This window comes from Cyprinus carpio, chromosome A23, assembly GCF_018340385.1.
Source record: "Cyprinus carpio isolate SPL01 chromosome A23, ASM1834038v1, whole genome shotgun sequence".
Lineage (NCBI taxonomy): Eukaryota > Metazoa > Chordata > Actinopteri > Cypriniformes > Cyprinidae > Cyprinus > Cyprinus carpio.
The window spans coordinates 17,134,839-17,149,221 of NC_056594.1; the positions used below are offsets into that span (position 1 = coordinate 17,134,839).

General features: G+C 34.5%; 1 protein-coding gene across 2 annotated transcripts; it reads right to left on the reverse strand.

Annotated features, from left to right (window-relative positions):
- Positions 1-496: 496 nt before the first annotated feature.
- LOC109066437 (transcription factor CP2) lies at positions 497-13,522 on the reverse strand. 2 transcript variants are annotated; one of them, XM_042713482.1, is made up of 17 exons: positions 13,231-13,522; positions 12,700-12,908; positions 11,935-12,086; positions 10,850-10,926; positions 10,556-10,661; positions 9,726-9,832; positions 9,143-9,295; positions 8,892-9,002; positions 8,402-8,490; positions 8,175-8,223; positions 6,229-6,270; positions 5,865-5,958; positions 5,526-5,616; positions 4,925-5,031; positions 4,587-4,729; positions 1,909-1,960; positions 497-1,800 (listed from the first exon to the last, which is right to left on the reverse strand). In XM_042713482.1, exons 2-17 carry the CDS (start codon positions 12,819-12,821, stop codon positions 1,763-1,765), a joined length of 1,533 nt encoding a protein of 510 aa, XP_042569416.1. In that variant the 5' UTR covers positions 12,822-12,908; positions 13,231-13,522; the 3' UTR covers positions 497-1,762. The 2 variants fall into 2 exon arrangements, with proteins under 2 accessions (XP_042569416.1, XP_042569417.1); XM_042713483.1 differs by lacking the exon at positions 6,229-6,270.
- Between the last annotated feature and the right edge of the window lie 861 nt (positions 13,523-14,383).

Genomic DNA, 14,383 nt, shown 5'->3' on the forward strand with positions numbered 1-14,383 from the left:
TTTTTTTTTTTTGACAGCTCCGTTTCCATGGAAACTAAGTGGGTCGTTTTTAAACTGTAGTCAAACACCATTAGCAAGAGACTGATAATGAAAAATAAATTACAAGTATAAAAATATAGTTGGGGAAATCTCACAAAGTCTGTTAAGAAAATGCTGGGGTCACATTTCGTCTAGAAACTCAATCTGTACATCACTTATACTGCATTCATGCTGATTTACATACAAATATTGTACTTTATATTAGTACTTTTATGATTTTATTTTTAATTGTCAAAAAAAATACTGTTTTTAATTTCCTTTATGCAAAATATATTTCTATTGATTGAGGTGAGATGTTACACAGGTACATTTTTGTGAAATTCACCCAGGTAACCAAAGTCTTTTGAAGCATTTTCACATTATAAATGCCCATTAAGTGCTTAAAATTGTTGTAGCCATAGGGTTGTGTGAGAAAAAAGTTATGCAACATAAAAAAAAAAAAAAAAAAAACAGCTTGTTTCAAGGCAAGTCATTTTAATAATTGCAACGACACGGTAAAGGGTTACAACAGACAATACCTCACGTCTTTACCATCTTGGTCTGGTTTGTGTCTAGCACTAACCACCGCTACCATTTCTCATGCAGTGCAATATTTCTCCCCTTTACCTGACCTGAAAGATTAGTACATCAGTGGTCATATCCAAAAGGAAACAAAAAGAAAGTAAATCATAATCTCTCTTATACCATAAAATAGTGCTCTGGCAAGTCAGACAGTTGTAAAAATTATTCTAGTATATGCAATGATGAAAAAATGAAAGGGGGGAGAGGTGTTAAGCACAATGTTAAAAAAATAAAATAAAAGACGCACATATATAATGCCCACTGCTGCTGTTCATCATGACGTGCATTTGCAGCAACACCTGAAAAATCATCAGGGATCAAAGCTACTGAACCTAATATCATGTCCAACGGTCACAGTCTCGTCCACAAGGCTTTAGAAATCAATTAATTTATGAAAAGCATAATTCACGCAGCAATGCTTTAGTCAAGCTGCTCGCCGTGAACCTGTAACTTGAAAACAGTGTGGCAGTACAGAGGGAATTTCATTCATTCTGTCCCTCACAACATCTGTGATCATATCACGATCATTCGCTAAACCATTTCTGTAAAAATTGGGGTGACAATATAAGAACGGGACTGCCTACTTTTTCCCCACAGGTGAGAGAACTGACGACAACATACATCATGAACGGAGGCAATTTCATAAGTGTCCTGGAAATCTCTGGGCCTTTTGTTGTTTATAAAGCATGTATTCATTGAGCAATGTGGACTGCACTTCACTTGGGACTGTAGCATAAGCAGCTAAAATACTCGGGGGGTGACATCCAGGCAGACAACACCAAATAATGCTGTATGCCAGCCAATTCTCTCTGTTTAAGCCGGTAAGGCCGTAGCGCATTATAAACATATTTTTCTGCCTTTAAAAACAGCAACAAAGCAAATCAATGCGAAGAAAGTTAGTAAAATAGAAATTCTGTAATTTGTTTTGCAAGTGTAAATGGGAAGGGGTGGAACAAGGCAGCACACACTCCATGGATAAAGGTTTCCAGTAAAGGTTTCAAAATGTGTCAGGTGCCTTTTTTCCTTTCCCATGAACGCCTCCATTATTATTCCATGCCAAGTGATCTTCGGTAACGTCCAGGAAAGTGTTCAGGGAAAGGGCTGCGGGTTGAATCCTAAGGAAAACATAAGGGGCCTGTTCTCTCCCCCACATCCTCTGTTTTCACTTCAAAATGATGTGATAGCCATCGTTTGTTTCAGCTGCAAATTTAATCGAAAGAGTGCAAGTTATAAAACAGAGGTTACCTAGAAACAAGGACATGTGGGTTTAAACTTGTCAATACTTTGAAAATACTGGCTTGCTCATACCTTTCATTGTGTCCAGGACAAAACACATCTCGTCTTGAAAGTTCTGAATCATCTGTTTGAATGAGAACATCAGAAAAATAGAGAATAAGACATATTACTTAAAGTCACGATAAAACTGAAGTAGCCTCATATCTTTTCTTCTGTATCGTGACATCGGATTATCAAAATAGAAAAAAAATAATAATAATTTAGGATGGGGACTTGTTTCTGTCCATCAGCTGTTAATTGGATTTTAAGAAGTGGGCACTGAACTCAAAAATGAATGTGTGCAAAGTACAGCATACATGCAAAGTAAGAGAAATACGTCTTCATGACATTTACTTTGCTAATACGTTCCTGGTCTTATTGTGCATGTTACAACAATACGATCCCCCTCTGAAACGTTTTTTATTTTTAACTCACCAAGCCTTCTTATTTTACAACCCTTTTATCCAAACATCAGGCTCAGTTGATTCTTCGCAGGGAGTTTGACTGACAGGTGATCTTACCAATCATAACATCAAATCTGCCATTTTGTCCGACAAACAGACCAGACAGGAGAGTAGAGTACTCGAAAATGGTGTGTACTGACATCTTTCCACGGTTGAAACAAGATACCTTCTGATGTTCATTCTAGTTTATTTCGTGCTATAACTAATGAAGAGGAAGAGATGATCGGTTCACGTGTCGCTCGAACTGAGGCGCTACAGCGATCTGTCATGATGACAGATTAAAGAGCCACAAAACGGTATTTATTGTTTGAATTTCTTACAAAAGGACAAAATTTGAAAGCTGAGACTTTGTCTCATACCAAAAGTAACCTGCTCTGTCTTGTCTGTTGGCATGTTGTCAGTGTTCAATGGACTGTACTGTTGTTTAACAACACAAGATTGTTCAGCTGACAAAAAATCTTTCGAAAAAAAAAAACTTTCAGTAGACAAAAACTCCATAAAATGGTTTTGAAAACTGTGAGTTGGCAAAAATTACAGTGTCTGCCATTGTGAAGACTGCAAGTCTATCCCTCACAGCCTTGTTTTCATCCAAGTTAAATTCAATATGCAGTCTAGCCTGATTAAGGTCTATTACTGATGGATAAAATCAAGTGCTGTCTCTTTTTATCCCCACACTAGAGCTTTTGGCCCAAACCTAATTGAATTTGGTTTTGCAAACTCGGGTGCACACAGTCCGTGTGGACTCCAGTGTGACACACAATTGGTATGAAAGCAATCTGCTCTTATTTGTGGAAATGAACTGCTATCGATGCAGAGCTTCAAGCTCTGCAGAAATGTCCTAAGGCGAGCAGCTTGCATCTCTTTCAATGGATCTTCAGACCAAAGAATTGAAACAAAGTGTGAAAAAAAAAAAATAGTTTTAAGCTTCCCCTCTATTAAGTAGCAATAGGGTTAATGTTGCATGGGAAAATGGAGGGTAACGATCCTGGGATTACTATCATGCCTCATTGTTGTTTTGTCCTTGAATAAACTACAGCCTTCTATGGACAGAGCCCAAAGGGACAACTTTAACACATGAATGTATTACAGGATGAATTTCAAAGTTCAAGAAAGCAAATTTCAGCAGTAAACTGATCCTTGCCACGCCTGTAAAGTGAAGGGAATGTTTTCATAGTGAGCACAGGTTAGTGTGAGAAAATCTAAACACTGAATTGCATAAACCAGGGGTTCCCAAACATTTTTATCAGCCATATCAGCAATATATTTTTACTAAAGAAACCCCTAAGATTAAGTTAATATTTCAATAATTTAACAATACATTCACAATTCTCTCTTGGTTAATTGTCAAATGACATGCAGGCAAACTGATTAAAATATTTAATCTTTTTTTTTTCAGTAAATGTTTTATTTAAATCATATACAGCTGCACAACCTGGAAAATTTTTTTTTTACACTGCAATTATTTTGCCATGTATGCCGAGTTTAACAGCGATTTCATGTGTAATACTGTGGTAAATTACAGTTGTACTGTAAAATAAAATAAAAATATTTGATTATTATAAAATTGTTCTACACTACAAGTGTAAAAATTAAAAAATGACCATCAAGTTGCTCCAAAACTGAATGAATTTCAACAGTTGTTGGTCCCCATTGACTTCCATATTATTACTTTTTTATACTAAGGAAGTCATAAACTGTTTGGTTACCCATATTCTTCAAAATATATTTTATGTTTAATAGAAAAAAGGAACTCATATAGGTTTGGAACTTTTTCACAAGACAGTTTCATTACTGAGTGAACTATCCGTTTAAATACTTAAATTTCAAACATTCAAACCCTTGAAAATTTTATTTCAAATCTTCAAGTTTATATTTTGGGGAATACTGGTGAAAGTCTGTGAACTTCTGTCTACAAAAATGTTGGAAATTATGCAAATGTGTAAATAAAGTGAACCAAGAGCACTTAAAAAAAATGTAAAAAATGCACAAAAACCTCTGAAGCACACAGTGCAAAAGACTATGCTTATCTAAATCTAAAACCATGCCATATTGTGATTTCTATTTTATTTTCATTAATTGTACAGCCTCATTTGTTTATTTTAATTTTACATTCCATTTAAACATAAGCTTTTCATCAACTTAAGAACCTCCTGCACTTCACTTATGAATCCCTAGGGCTTCACAAATCACATTTGGGAAACTCTGGCCTAAACACTGAAGAAAAAGAAAGCCTGTAGAAGCCCTCACCTCATCACTGACTAACACATGGATACCAGTGGGTCCCTGCTTGAAGATCTGACTGATCTGGCGTGGAGAGATGCTGAAGAGCTGAGCCAACTTTTCTGTCAGTTCCACAGCTGTTAACTCCTCCAGATAGATGGCATGATACACTAAGATGAAGGTAAAGAAACATGAGACGTTAATCAACAAATCATAGCAGAAAAAAGGAAACACAAAATAACAAGTTCTAAGGGAAACAAAAAATGATTACATCATAATATCACAACCTTACATTTCATTCCTACAAATACTTTAAGCACAAATGTAATCAAGTTTGATCTTGATATAGTTGATGTTAAATTCACCAAAGAATGCGTTGCTAGACCCGTCTCCGTTCTCATGTTTCTGGTGCTGTTCACGAGTCTGTTGGGACTCCTGGCACACATAGATGGTGAGCCTTGGACGGACCACCCTATATAAGAACGTACACAGTATAAATGTTGGTTCATAATATGTAAACATCAACAGCCAAGAAAAGCGCAAAACATGGAAGCTGAACAGAAGGATGTTTATAAATGCACAAATGTGACGAATCACCGTTTCCACAAAATACTAGGCAGCACAACTGTTTTTGCTGCAATGGCTGCTGAAAATTCAGCTTTGCTATCATAGAAATAAATTACATTTTAAAATGCATTACAATAGAAGACTTTAAATTTTGAATGAGTTTTATATCCGAGTTTGATTTTTATATTTTTTGGTTTTGAAATTAATTTTAGTTTAGTTTTTAATTTTGGTGTGTGTTTTAACTTCTTTTTTAGATTTGTTTTTTTAAGCATGCCTATATATTTTTCTTTTGTTTCAGCTAATGTTTTATTTAATGTAATTCAGTTTCATTTAAAGTAACACAAATGTATTATGGTTTTAAGTTTAATTAACTAAAATATTCCTGTAACAGACTCTTACCGTCCTTTGAGCGCATTAAATAGCCGAATGCCATCAGCAGGTCCACAGATCTGGATGACATCCTCTCGGGTCAGTTTAAGCAGATCGGCCCCTGAGTAACATCAAAGGACAGGTAACACACTCACAATAGGATTTTTTCATACTACACTAATAATTTTGAATAAAGAGGCATTTTTCTGAACACATTGTGATAAGAGAATGAGATTGGAGAGCATGTGTCTGAATGAGAGTGATGTAAGGACCGGGGTGGCACTGTATGGTTGCTGAGTGAGCAGAAGCCTGATGTGAGAGCTGTATGGAATGTGATGCACACTTATGTAAGCCTGATCGTCCCTTTACCCGAGAAGTTTGAGAAGAGACGGCAGAATGGTGAAAAACGGTTTCTATGGAGCCACTGCTGTGCTTCCTGTGGCGTTGCCGTGGGCAACAGATTCTGTTTGTTCGGGGGCAAAGAGAAAGGACAAAATAGGCCTTAGCACACTGACCATAAACTGATCATAATCAGTCTGTTTTTCCATTGTATAGTTCCTATACTGAAGTCAGACACTCCCACTTAAACTGTCTGGACTCACTGAACCCATTTCAAACCTGAAACCGGAGTTTATTAACAGATTTAACTTAAAAACCTTTGCACACCAACCAAGTGTTACCTTTGGCAAATAAACATTTCAACATATTCAAATTAGCAAATAAATGCAAGTACCTGATTGCTTTCACTGTCTCTTGTAAGTAGGTGGCACGACAACTGTAAGGCAGAACGTCTCTCAGTTTTAAAATCTCAGATTGTCTCGAGTGTTATTATCTTGTTATGAAGAAGCATGTGGTGACTAATGGGGCTTATACATTACGAATGAAAAGAAAAACAAAAACAGTGGGCTAAAACCTCATGTAACATCAGCCTATAAACTAACGTAAAAATAATGTAATGTTTGGAGTCATTTTATCCATCAGTCAATCAGCATACAATCATAAAAAAAATGAGGGAATCAAAATCAATTTGTTAAAGAACAAAAGTGCCAAACCTATTTGATTATTGTAGATCATCCTGTAAACTTTGATTTAAGGCTTTTTACATCTAATTTGGTCCCTGTCTCTATACATTACTGTTCAAATATTTGGGGTCAACAAGAATTTTTTTAAGTTTTTAAAAAAAATATATCTCTTAAGCTCACCAAGCCTTCATTTATTTGATCAAAAATACAGTAAAAACAGGAATATTGTGAAATATAATTACTATTTAAATAATAGTTTTCTATTTGAATATATTTTAAAATGTCATTTATTCCTGTGATGGCAAAGCCAAATTTTCAGCAGCCATTACTCCAGTCTTCTGTGTCACTGATATAATTTTTTTTCAGTATTCAGTATTTGAAGCCTTTGTTTGAAATGAAAATCCTTTATAACATAACAAATGTCTTTACGGTCACTTTTGATCAATTTAAGGGATCATTGCTGAATAAATGTATTGATTTCTTTAAAAAAAGAAAAAAGAAAAACCTAACTTAGCCCAAACCTTACCCTATACACATATATATATACATATATATACATACATATATATATACATATATACACACACACAGTGTAACAGTAGAAATGTGTCAACCCGTAGAAAATGTTATGTTTTAGTATTTCTGTAGCATGCTTTAAAATTGTAGAAAATAATAAAATGACTTGAAATACTTAGCATTATAAATTATTTAATCTACTAGATAAATGGTATTATACATTTAATTATATATAATAATTATTTAAATAAATTAAATTACATTCATTTACAGGTGCATCTCAATAAGTTAAAATGTCGTGGATTGGTTGAATTGGTTAAATGTGAGCCAAAATCATCACAATTAAAAGAACCAAAGACTTAAACTACTTCAGTCTGTGTGCACTGAATTTATTTAATACACAAGTTTCACAATTTGAGTTGAATTACTGACATTCTAATTTATTGAGATGCACCTGTATATTAAACAAATATAAAATTAAAATTTTGGTCATACTGCCCACCTCCATCTATGTTATATTATAAACTATTAGATCTAACAAAAATAAGCTAAAAAGGGCAACATACACTCTGAAATGTGCCAATGAACATGCAGAAGCAACAAAAAAAACATTTTACAGCTATTTTATAATAGCAGCTGCAACAAAATGAATGGAAACAAACGGTCACTGATGCACTACTGTAGTGTTCTCTTGACATCATTAATGTACTTGGAAGCATGGAGCATGCCTTAAACACACACTATACTGAAAAGCAGCTATTGACCATCCCATTTCCAATTAAGCTCAACTACTTGACTAATTAAGTATTAAGATATTAAGACCAGTTATGAACTAAATCCCACAGAAATGCAAATGGAACACAGATAAATTTGTTTGTACAAACATTATATATCGTTCATATGAGAAAATGCAGAATGCGTAAATGTTGTAAGAGAAGAAACACACAAGAGAACACTGGAATGAATCTATCAAACATCATGTCTCAGTGAAAGTGTGAAGTAGTTTGCCTTTCATATCTCAAATGTATATATATATGGACAGAGTGATGCTGATCCTATAATGTCACTAGAAATGATTAATGAATGTTACTAAGAGCAGTGGATCTCAAATATGAGAGAAGATAAACACAGTCACACTCACATCAGCTAACTGCACCACAGGCTCCGGCTGGAGAGTGGGTGAACCATTTCTGCAAGACAAAACCATAAGCCATTAAATGAAAGTAAATCAGTGCATGTTATTCCAAAGAAGACCAATGTTCGCATAGTCTTTAATCAAAATATAATCAATTGCTCTGTTTTCCTATTCAATATTCTATTTAGCTTTAGAATTATAAAGCTCAGACAACGTTGACGAATGTGTCCAACCCTTCAATCACAGGAAAGCTGTTGTGGGAGCTGTTGAAACCTGGTGATGGGGAATTGTTGACGTATGTAATCTCAGGCCATGGAGAGCACTAGATAAATACAAAACACCAAATATCACCATATATTAAAATCAAGTGGAAAAAATTCTAAGTATTAATTATAATATAATAATTAAAAATTAAAAATTAAAAAACAAAAACAAAAAAAAATAATAATCAATTAAAGTCTCTAACTATTGTTAGAGACAAATTTCATGTAAATATTCATATCAAATCCAGGGTTTCCAGACAATAGAGAGAGCTGAATCAATACAACACACACCAAAAATGAGCAATTTAAAAGATACAAATATGACAATAATGTTATAAATATTATTTTAAATAAAGTATAAATGTTATAATATTATAAAAATGTCTAATATTAGAGATTCAATCATTAATTTTAACCATTCATGTCAAACCCCTAGCTTTCCAAGGAAGCAGATACACACCTCAGTGAGAATGGTGGTTTCATATGAAGGCTGGTATTTCTCCTTTTCCTGCGGTGCTCGTTTCTCCATTTTTTCTCTGTCCGTTTTCTGCTTTCTGTCCGCACCTTTAGGCTAAACAAACCTTGTATTAGAATCTAATTTTCTAAGAAGATCTTGTTTTGGTTGCAAGATTGCACAAAATTATGCTGCACTAATAAAAAAACTACTCATTGTCACATAGAAAATGTTTATCAGAGAAGGCCTCAGCCCACCTTAAAAACTTTGACTTGGCAGCTGGCGGAGTGCAGATGCTCAGTGTACTCCCCAGCCTCGTTCTCCTTGAAAGTGTCGATTTGAATACGGAACGGCACTCCCTTCTCTCCTCCATGCTTACGCATGGTGAACTCTGTGCTTATACAATGGACCTAAACAAAAAGGACAATAAGTAACAGTGAATTCTATCAAAAAACATAGAAACTGTCTTTGTCAATGGAATCCAGTGCTGATTTAGACCCTACAGCTTTGACTGTATGGACAAAAACAGCTGAAACATTCCTCAAAATATCTTCTTTTGTGTTCCGTAGAAAGGAAGAAAGTCAAGCAGGTTTTTTACATGAGGGTGATTGAATTATGACAAAATCTTTGGATGAACTATCCCTCAAAGTCAAAATCCATCCTAATGAGGTCATCAATGGTGAGTTGTCATTGACAAAGTACATAAAGTGTTTATCAGTGGATAAATTAAACACACACACAAAAAAAAAATAAATGAAACCTCATGTTGGGATTTTTAAGGCTCCACTCACAGTGTATGGGAAAGTTGTTCTTGAGGTCAGCAAAAGCAGTCTATGATACCTGAATAAACACAGAGGTCCTCTTCGAGGGGTCCCAGAGGAACTCCACCGTGTTGAGCTGTGTAGGGTTTGCCCTGGGATCGACCACCCCTACTGACATCGGGATATCTGAAGATTTCAGTGCAAGCATGTTATTATGTCTAATACAGTCCTGCATTTCCACAACACTGACATATCGGTAGTAGGGGTGTGCGATATTATCATAATACTATACTAAACTATATACTATTTAATATAATTCAAAAAACAAAAAAAAACAAATGAAAACACACCCAGAGAGTGCATGCATAAACTATGAGATAAGTTAGACTACTGCGTGAGTGTGTTTAGAGTTCAAACTTTCACTGCCTGATTTAGTCTATTAAAATACTTTTCAATTTCCCCCAAAATTCAAAATAAGGTATGACTTATGTCTTTTATATTTATATCATCTGATATAGTTACTATTACAGGAAGAATGATGTTTTTCTCCAAATATCAGCACAATTGCAAATGTGATATTTATTTGATGAACAGTTCAGTAAACAAATTAAAATTAAGTGACATTTCTTGTTTTTGCTGTATTTTAACAATGAAAATAGCTTCAAACAAAGCCACAGCAGAACTGCTTTGCATCTCTGAGCCACACCACCACAATAACACACTCAGAAAAATAACGTCTAATTATTGCTATTGACAAAATTCCAGAAAATAGAGATTTTTTTTTTTTTTTCCTCATTATCGCACACCCCTAATCGGTATTGTTTATTTTTAATTGCCAATTATTAACAATCATCTTATTATTATACTACTGATTTTAACTTTCTGTTAGCAATGGGTTACAGTTTTTACCTAAATCAAGGATTCTGTCTCCCGGCCTGTTCCAGCGCCAGCCCTCCAGCTGCTGGTGTTCAGTGTACTGAAGGCGGCGATCGTGAAACACAACGCGGATGATGCTCTGCAGGGAGTAACCACAAGAAAAACAGCAGTAGAGATATGATTCATCAAGCTCTCTTCAGATATAAAACAGCTAGATTAAGCAGAACACTCAACAGCTACAGTGATTCAGCCTTGATGCAAGCACAATCCTGTATGTGGGAGGCATGAATTTCAGGAGATGAGAAAGAACAGACAGCAAATCCTCACCTTCACCATTTTCCCGTTGATCTCAGGAAGCTCCCCCATTTTCCGATTGTCCAGCATTCGAATCTCATAAGACTGTCCTGCAGCCGATGGGGAAAGGTTTTTTTTTTAGCAATACCAGTAAAAACATTTTGACACCTGTTTGTTGTTATTATATTGCTTATTATGCTTCCCTCTGTAAAAGAATGTGGAATGGAATGGAACAGTTTACGGGAAACATTACATCATAATGGAAAGCTGAAAGCTCTTAACTATCATGCAATAATGAGAATGTATAAAATCAAATAAATAATTCGATTTTAAACAGAAGCAGAAGAGAATTTCGACATATGCTGGTAAGATTTATATAAATAAAAAAGATTTAATTTTACTATATTTTAAAATGTAATTTATTAATTTCATTGCAAAGCTGAATTTTCAGCAGCCATCACTCCAGTCTTCAGTGTCACATGATCCTGTAGAAATTAATCGAATACGCTGATCTGCTGCTGAAGAAATATTTTTTATTATTAGGAATGTTTAAAAAGTGCTGCTTTATATTTTTGTGAAACTTTTTCAGGATTCTTTGATCAATAGAAAGTTCAAAAGACCAACATTTTTCTTTTGTAACGTTATAATGTCTTCACTGTCAGTTTTGATCAACTCAATGCATCCTTGCTAAATAAATAATTTCTTTTCAAAACAAAAAAAACACATAGAAAAAATACTGACCTAACCCCCTAAACAGTAGTGTATTTTCCAAGTCTTCAGAAGCACAAACCCTTTAAACTTCATTTGTGTTTTTAATAAAAATTATTAATAATGTATGTGTATTACACTATAAAATGTTTTCAAAGTCATAAATAAAACAAAGATTACTGGAGCACATTTTACAAGAATTTTAATTTGTCTAATACAAAATGTCATGTTTAATTCAGTGTGTAACTTGGAGGTTCTTTGTAATTGTTTGTGAAATTTACCAGCAATTTCTAAGGGAAAATTCTTTCTACACCAATTTTTGCTTTCAGTGAAATAGATTTAAACTGACTTTCAATATAAAGCTAAGGAAATGTGTTCAGATGTTCTTCAGCCAGTGTTGCTGAACAGACCTTGATTGAGGTAGGTGAGCGTCTCATCATGTAGTTTGACAGCAGGGGAGGTGGCGGCACACAGTACGTACTGGAAGGGAAGGATCTTATTGTCACTTTCCGGAGGTAAATTAGATTCCTCCTGCTTAAAGATGGGGAGAGCTAGCACATCACTGTCAAAGAAAAGCGTGAGAAAAAAAATTCACAATTTTTAGATTTGTTTTTCTTTATAATTCAACTACACTTCAGACAAGCTCAAAAGGCACATTTCTAAAGCTACTCAAACATCTGGGAACAAATCATCACAGATGGCAAAGCAGGACTGGAACATGTGTTTACACCAGACAACGATTTTGTTACCTAGAGACCAACTAATGAGGTTAGACCGAGTGACTGTCTATCATCATGGGAATGCATTTTACTTCAACCATTTAAAACCATTTTTGTTTTATTAACTAGCAGAATAAAATTTTACACGCAGACTTCAATCATTAAAAACATGTTAAAAACACCTTAAGTCCCAAATATTGAATAAAACACTTCATTGAACCCTACACATGATAAATAGACATAGCATGCATGTAAAACAGATTCAACAACACTTTTCAATAAGGTAAAAAAAAACACAAATAAAAAAAACACACAATATTAAAAAGATATAAAACAAAAAAAAATAACACATATAAAAACCCACACATCACACAACACAAAAAAAAACATTAGATAATATAAAAACACCCATAAAAAAAAACAAAACAAAAAAGATTAGTTAGTATAAAAGCTCACCTCATGCTGTAAGCACCAGCTCCAAGCTCTTGCCCGATCCCTGACAGACTGGCATCAAAGTCCTGGACCAGACCAGACTCGATCACCTCATCGGCCAGAGGTAGTTTCAGAGCCCAAGCCATGACTTTAGACGTCTAATTCAAGTGAACTTAGGAGCAAATGAATCCCAGTCTCCCTTTGGGTTGAGGAATGATCACACACACACCTGTCTACAGAGAGAGGGGGAAGTTATGGATTAACTTAGATGAATTATGCATTTATTTCTAAGGTATACAACAGTCATTCTGAAATGGAAAATACGTTTTTAGTTTTCCAGTTTAAGAACGGTCTTAAGTATTATTACTAGTTCAAATATGATGTTAAACACAAAGACAAAGCGCCAAAATGACTTTAAATTCAGAAGTAACGTTATGTATCAACGTACACGTGACAAACACATGTATTACACTAACAGTTACATAAGTCAAATGGAAGCAAATACTTAACAGATATCGTTTTTATCATAAAGTGCATAATAAGAGTGTAGATTACCTCTGACAGCAGTCAGATGAAGAATGATGTAAAGCTCATCGTTTCACGCCATTTTTCCACCCATCGTCCTTCTTTTGGCAAGACAACTTCGTTTTACTCGAAAGAAGACAGATTATTTTTCTTTCACCGGACGCCCAAAAAAGTGACGACGCTACGAAAAATTCGAAGACAATTTATAGGATGAGGAAAGAATTAATTCTGATTAAGTAAATGTCTTCTCTGTAAATTCACATGTTTGTTTATCTCTTCTACTCTGTAGAAATTGCCGTAATATCCGCAGTAGCCTTCCTCACTATCGGCTGGAACAGTGAACGGCTCAAGTGTACTAGCGGCCCCTATCGCTCTGGAGGCGCATTATTCTTATTGACATGACAACAAACAGCGGCCCTCAAAATAATTTCTACGCGTGAGCCATAACAAGCTTTTATTATTGGGAAATATCTAACACAAACAGAAAGTAAACTTTAAATAAAATTCTTAATAATTTAATAAGAAATAATATAACACGCATGTTTATCAATAAATAAACAATATAAATCATATGTTATTAAATTATAAAATAATAGATGCAGATTCAAAATAAAGACAAATTATTGATTTCAGAGAAGGCTATAAATGCAATGCTGGTATTTTTTTTTTTTGGGGGGGGGGGGTATGGTTACCAAGGCAATAGCAATTTTATTTCTTGCATAGTTAAAATAGGTTTATCAGTGCTATTTTAAGGCCACAGAAACCATAAAAATAAAAATAACATGGATTGCTCCTCATTACCATCATGCTTTCTATTTGATTTTGAAAAACACATTTATTTTAATGGATGGTAGCTGTGGAAGCTTCTATCAACAAATCAGATTTCTTCTATGTGTAAACATACTTGCCAATAAAGCTCTTTTTGATTCTGATTTTAGTATTATGGTGGTAAAGGCCCTGCTATAGTTAGTGTCACAATAGTAAAACCAAAACCCAGGCTTACAACATATTCCTTGCAACACACTACCTAGCTTATGTTGTCAGGACAGTCATTTAAAATCAACTTGATCCACATGCTTTGATGTCTTTGGGTTACCTTGTATGTGTTCTGAGAATTAATCGGTGAACTAACTTAGAAGTCGGAGTAGGATGAATATAATCATGACTGGCAACTCAAATACAA

What these genes read in the sequence shown, in the direction of transcription:
- LOC109066437 (XM_042713482.1), bottom strand. Translation starts at nt 12,821, where the DNA reads ATGGCTTGGGCTCTGAAACTACCTCTGGCCGATGAGGTGATCGAGTCT. An exon ending in AAACCACCATTCTCACTGAG is followed by an intron (nt 8,491 to 8,891) that starts GTGTGTATCTGC and finishes GTATTTATCTAG; the next exon opens with TGCTCTCCATGGCCTGAGAT. An exon ending in AGCTTTCCTGTGATTGAAGG is followed by an intron (nt 8,224 to 8,401) that starts GTTGGACACATT and finishes TTTGTCTTGCAG; the next exon opens with AAATGGTTCACCCACTCTCC.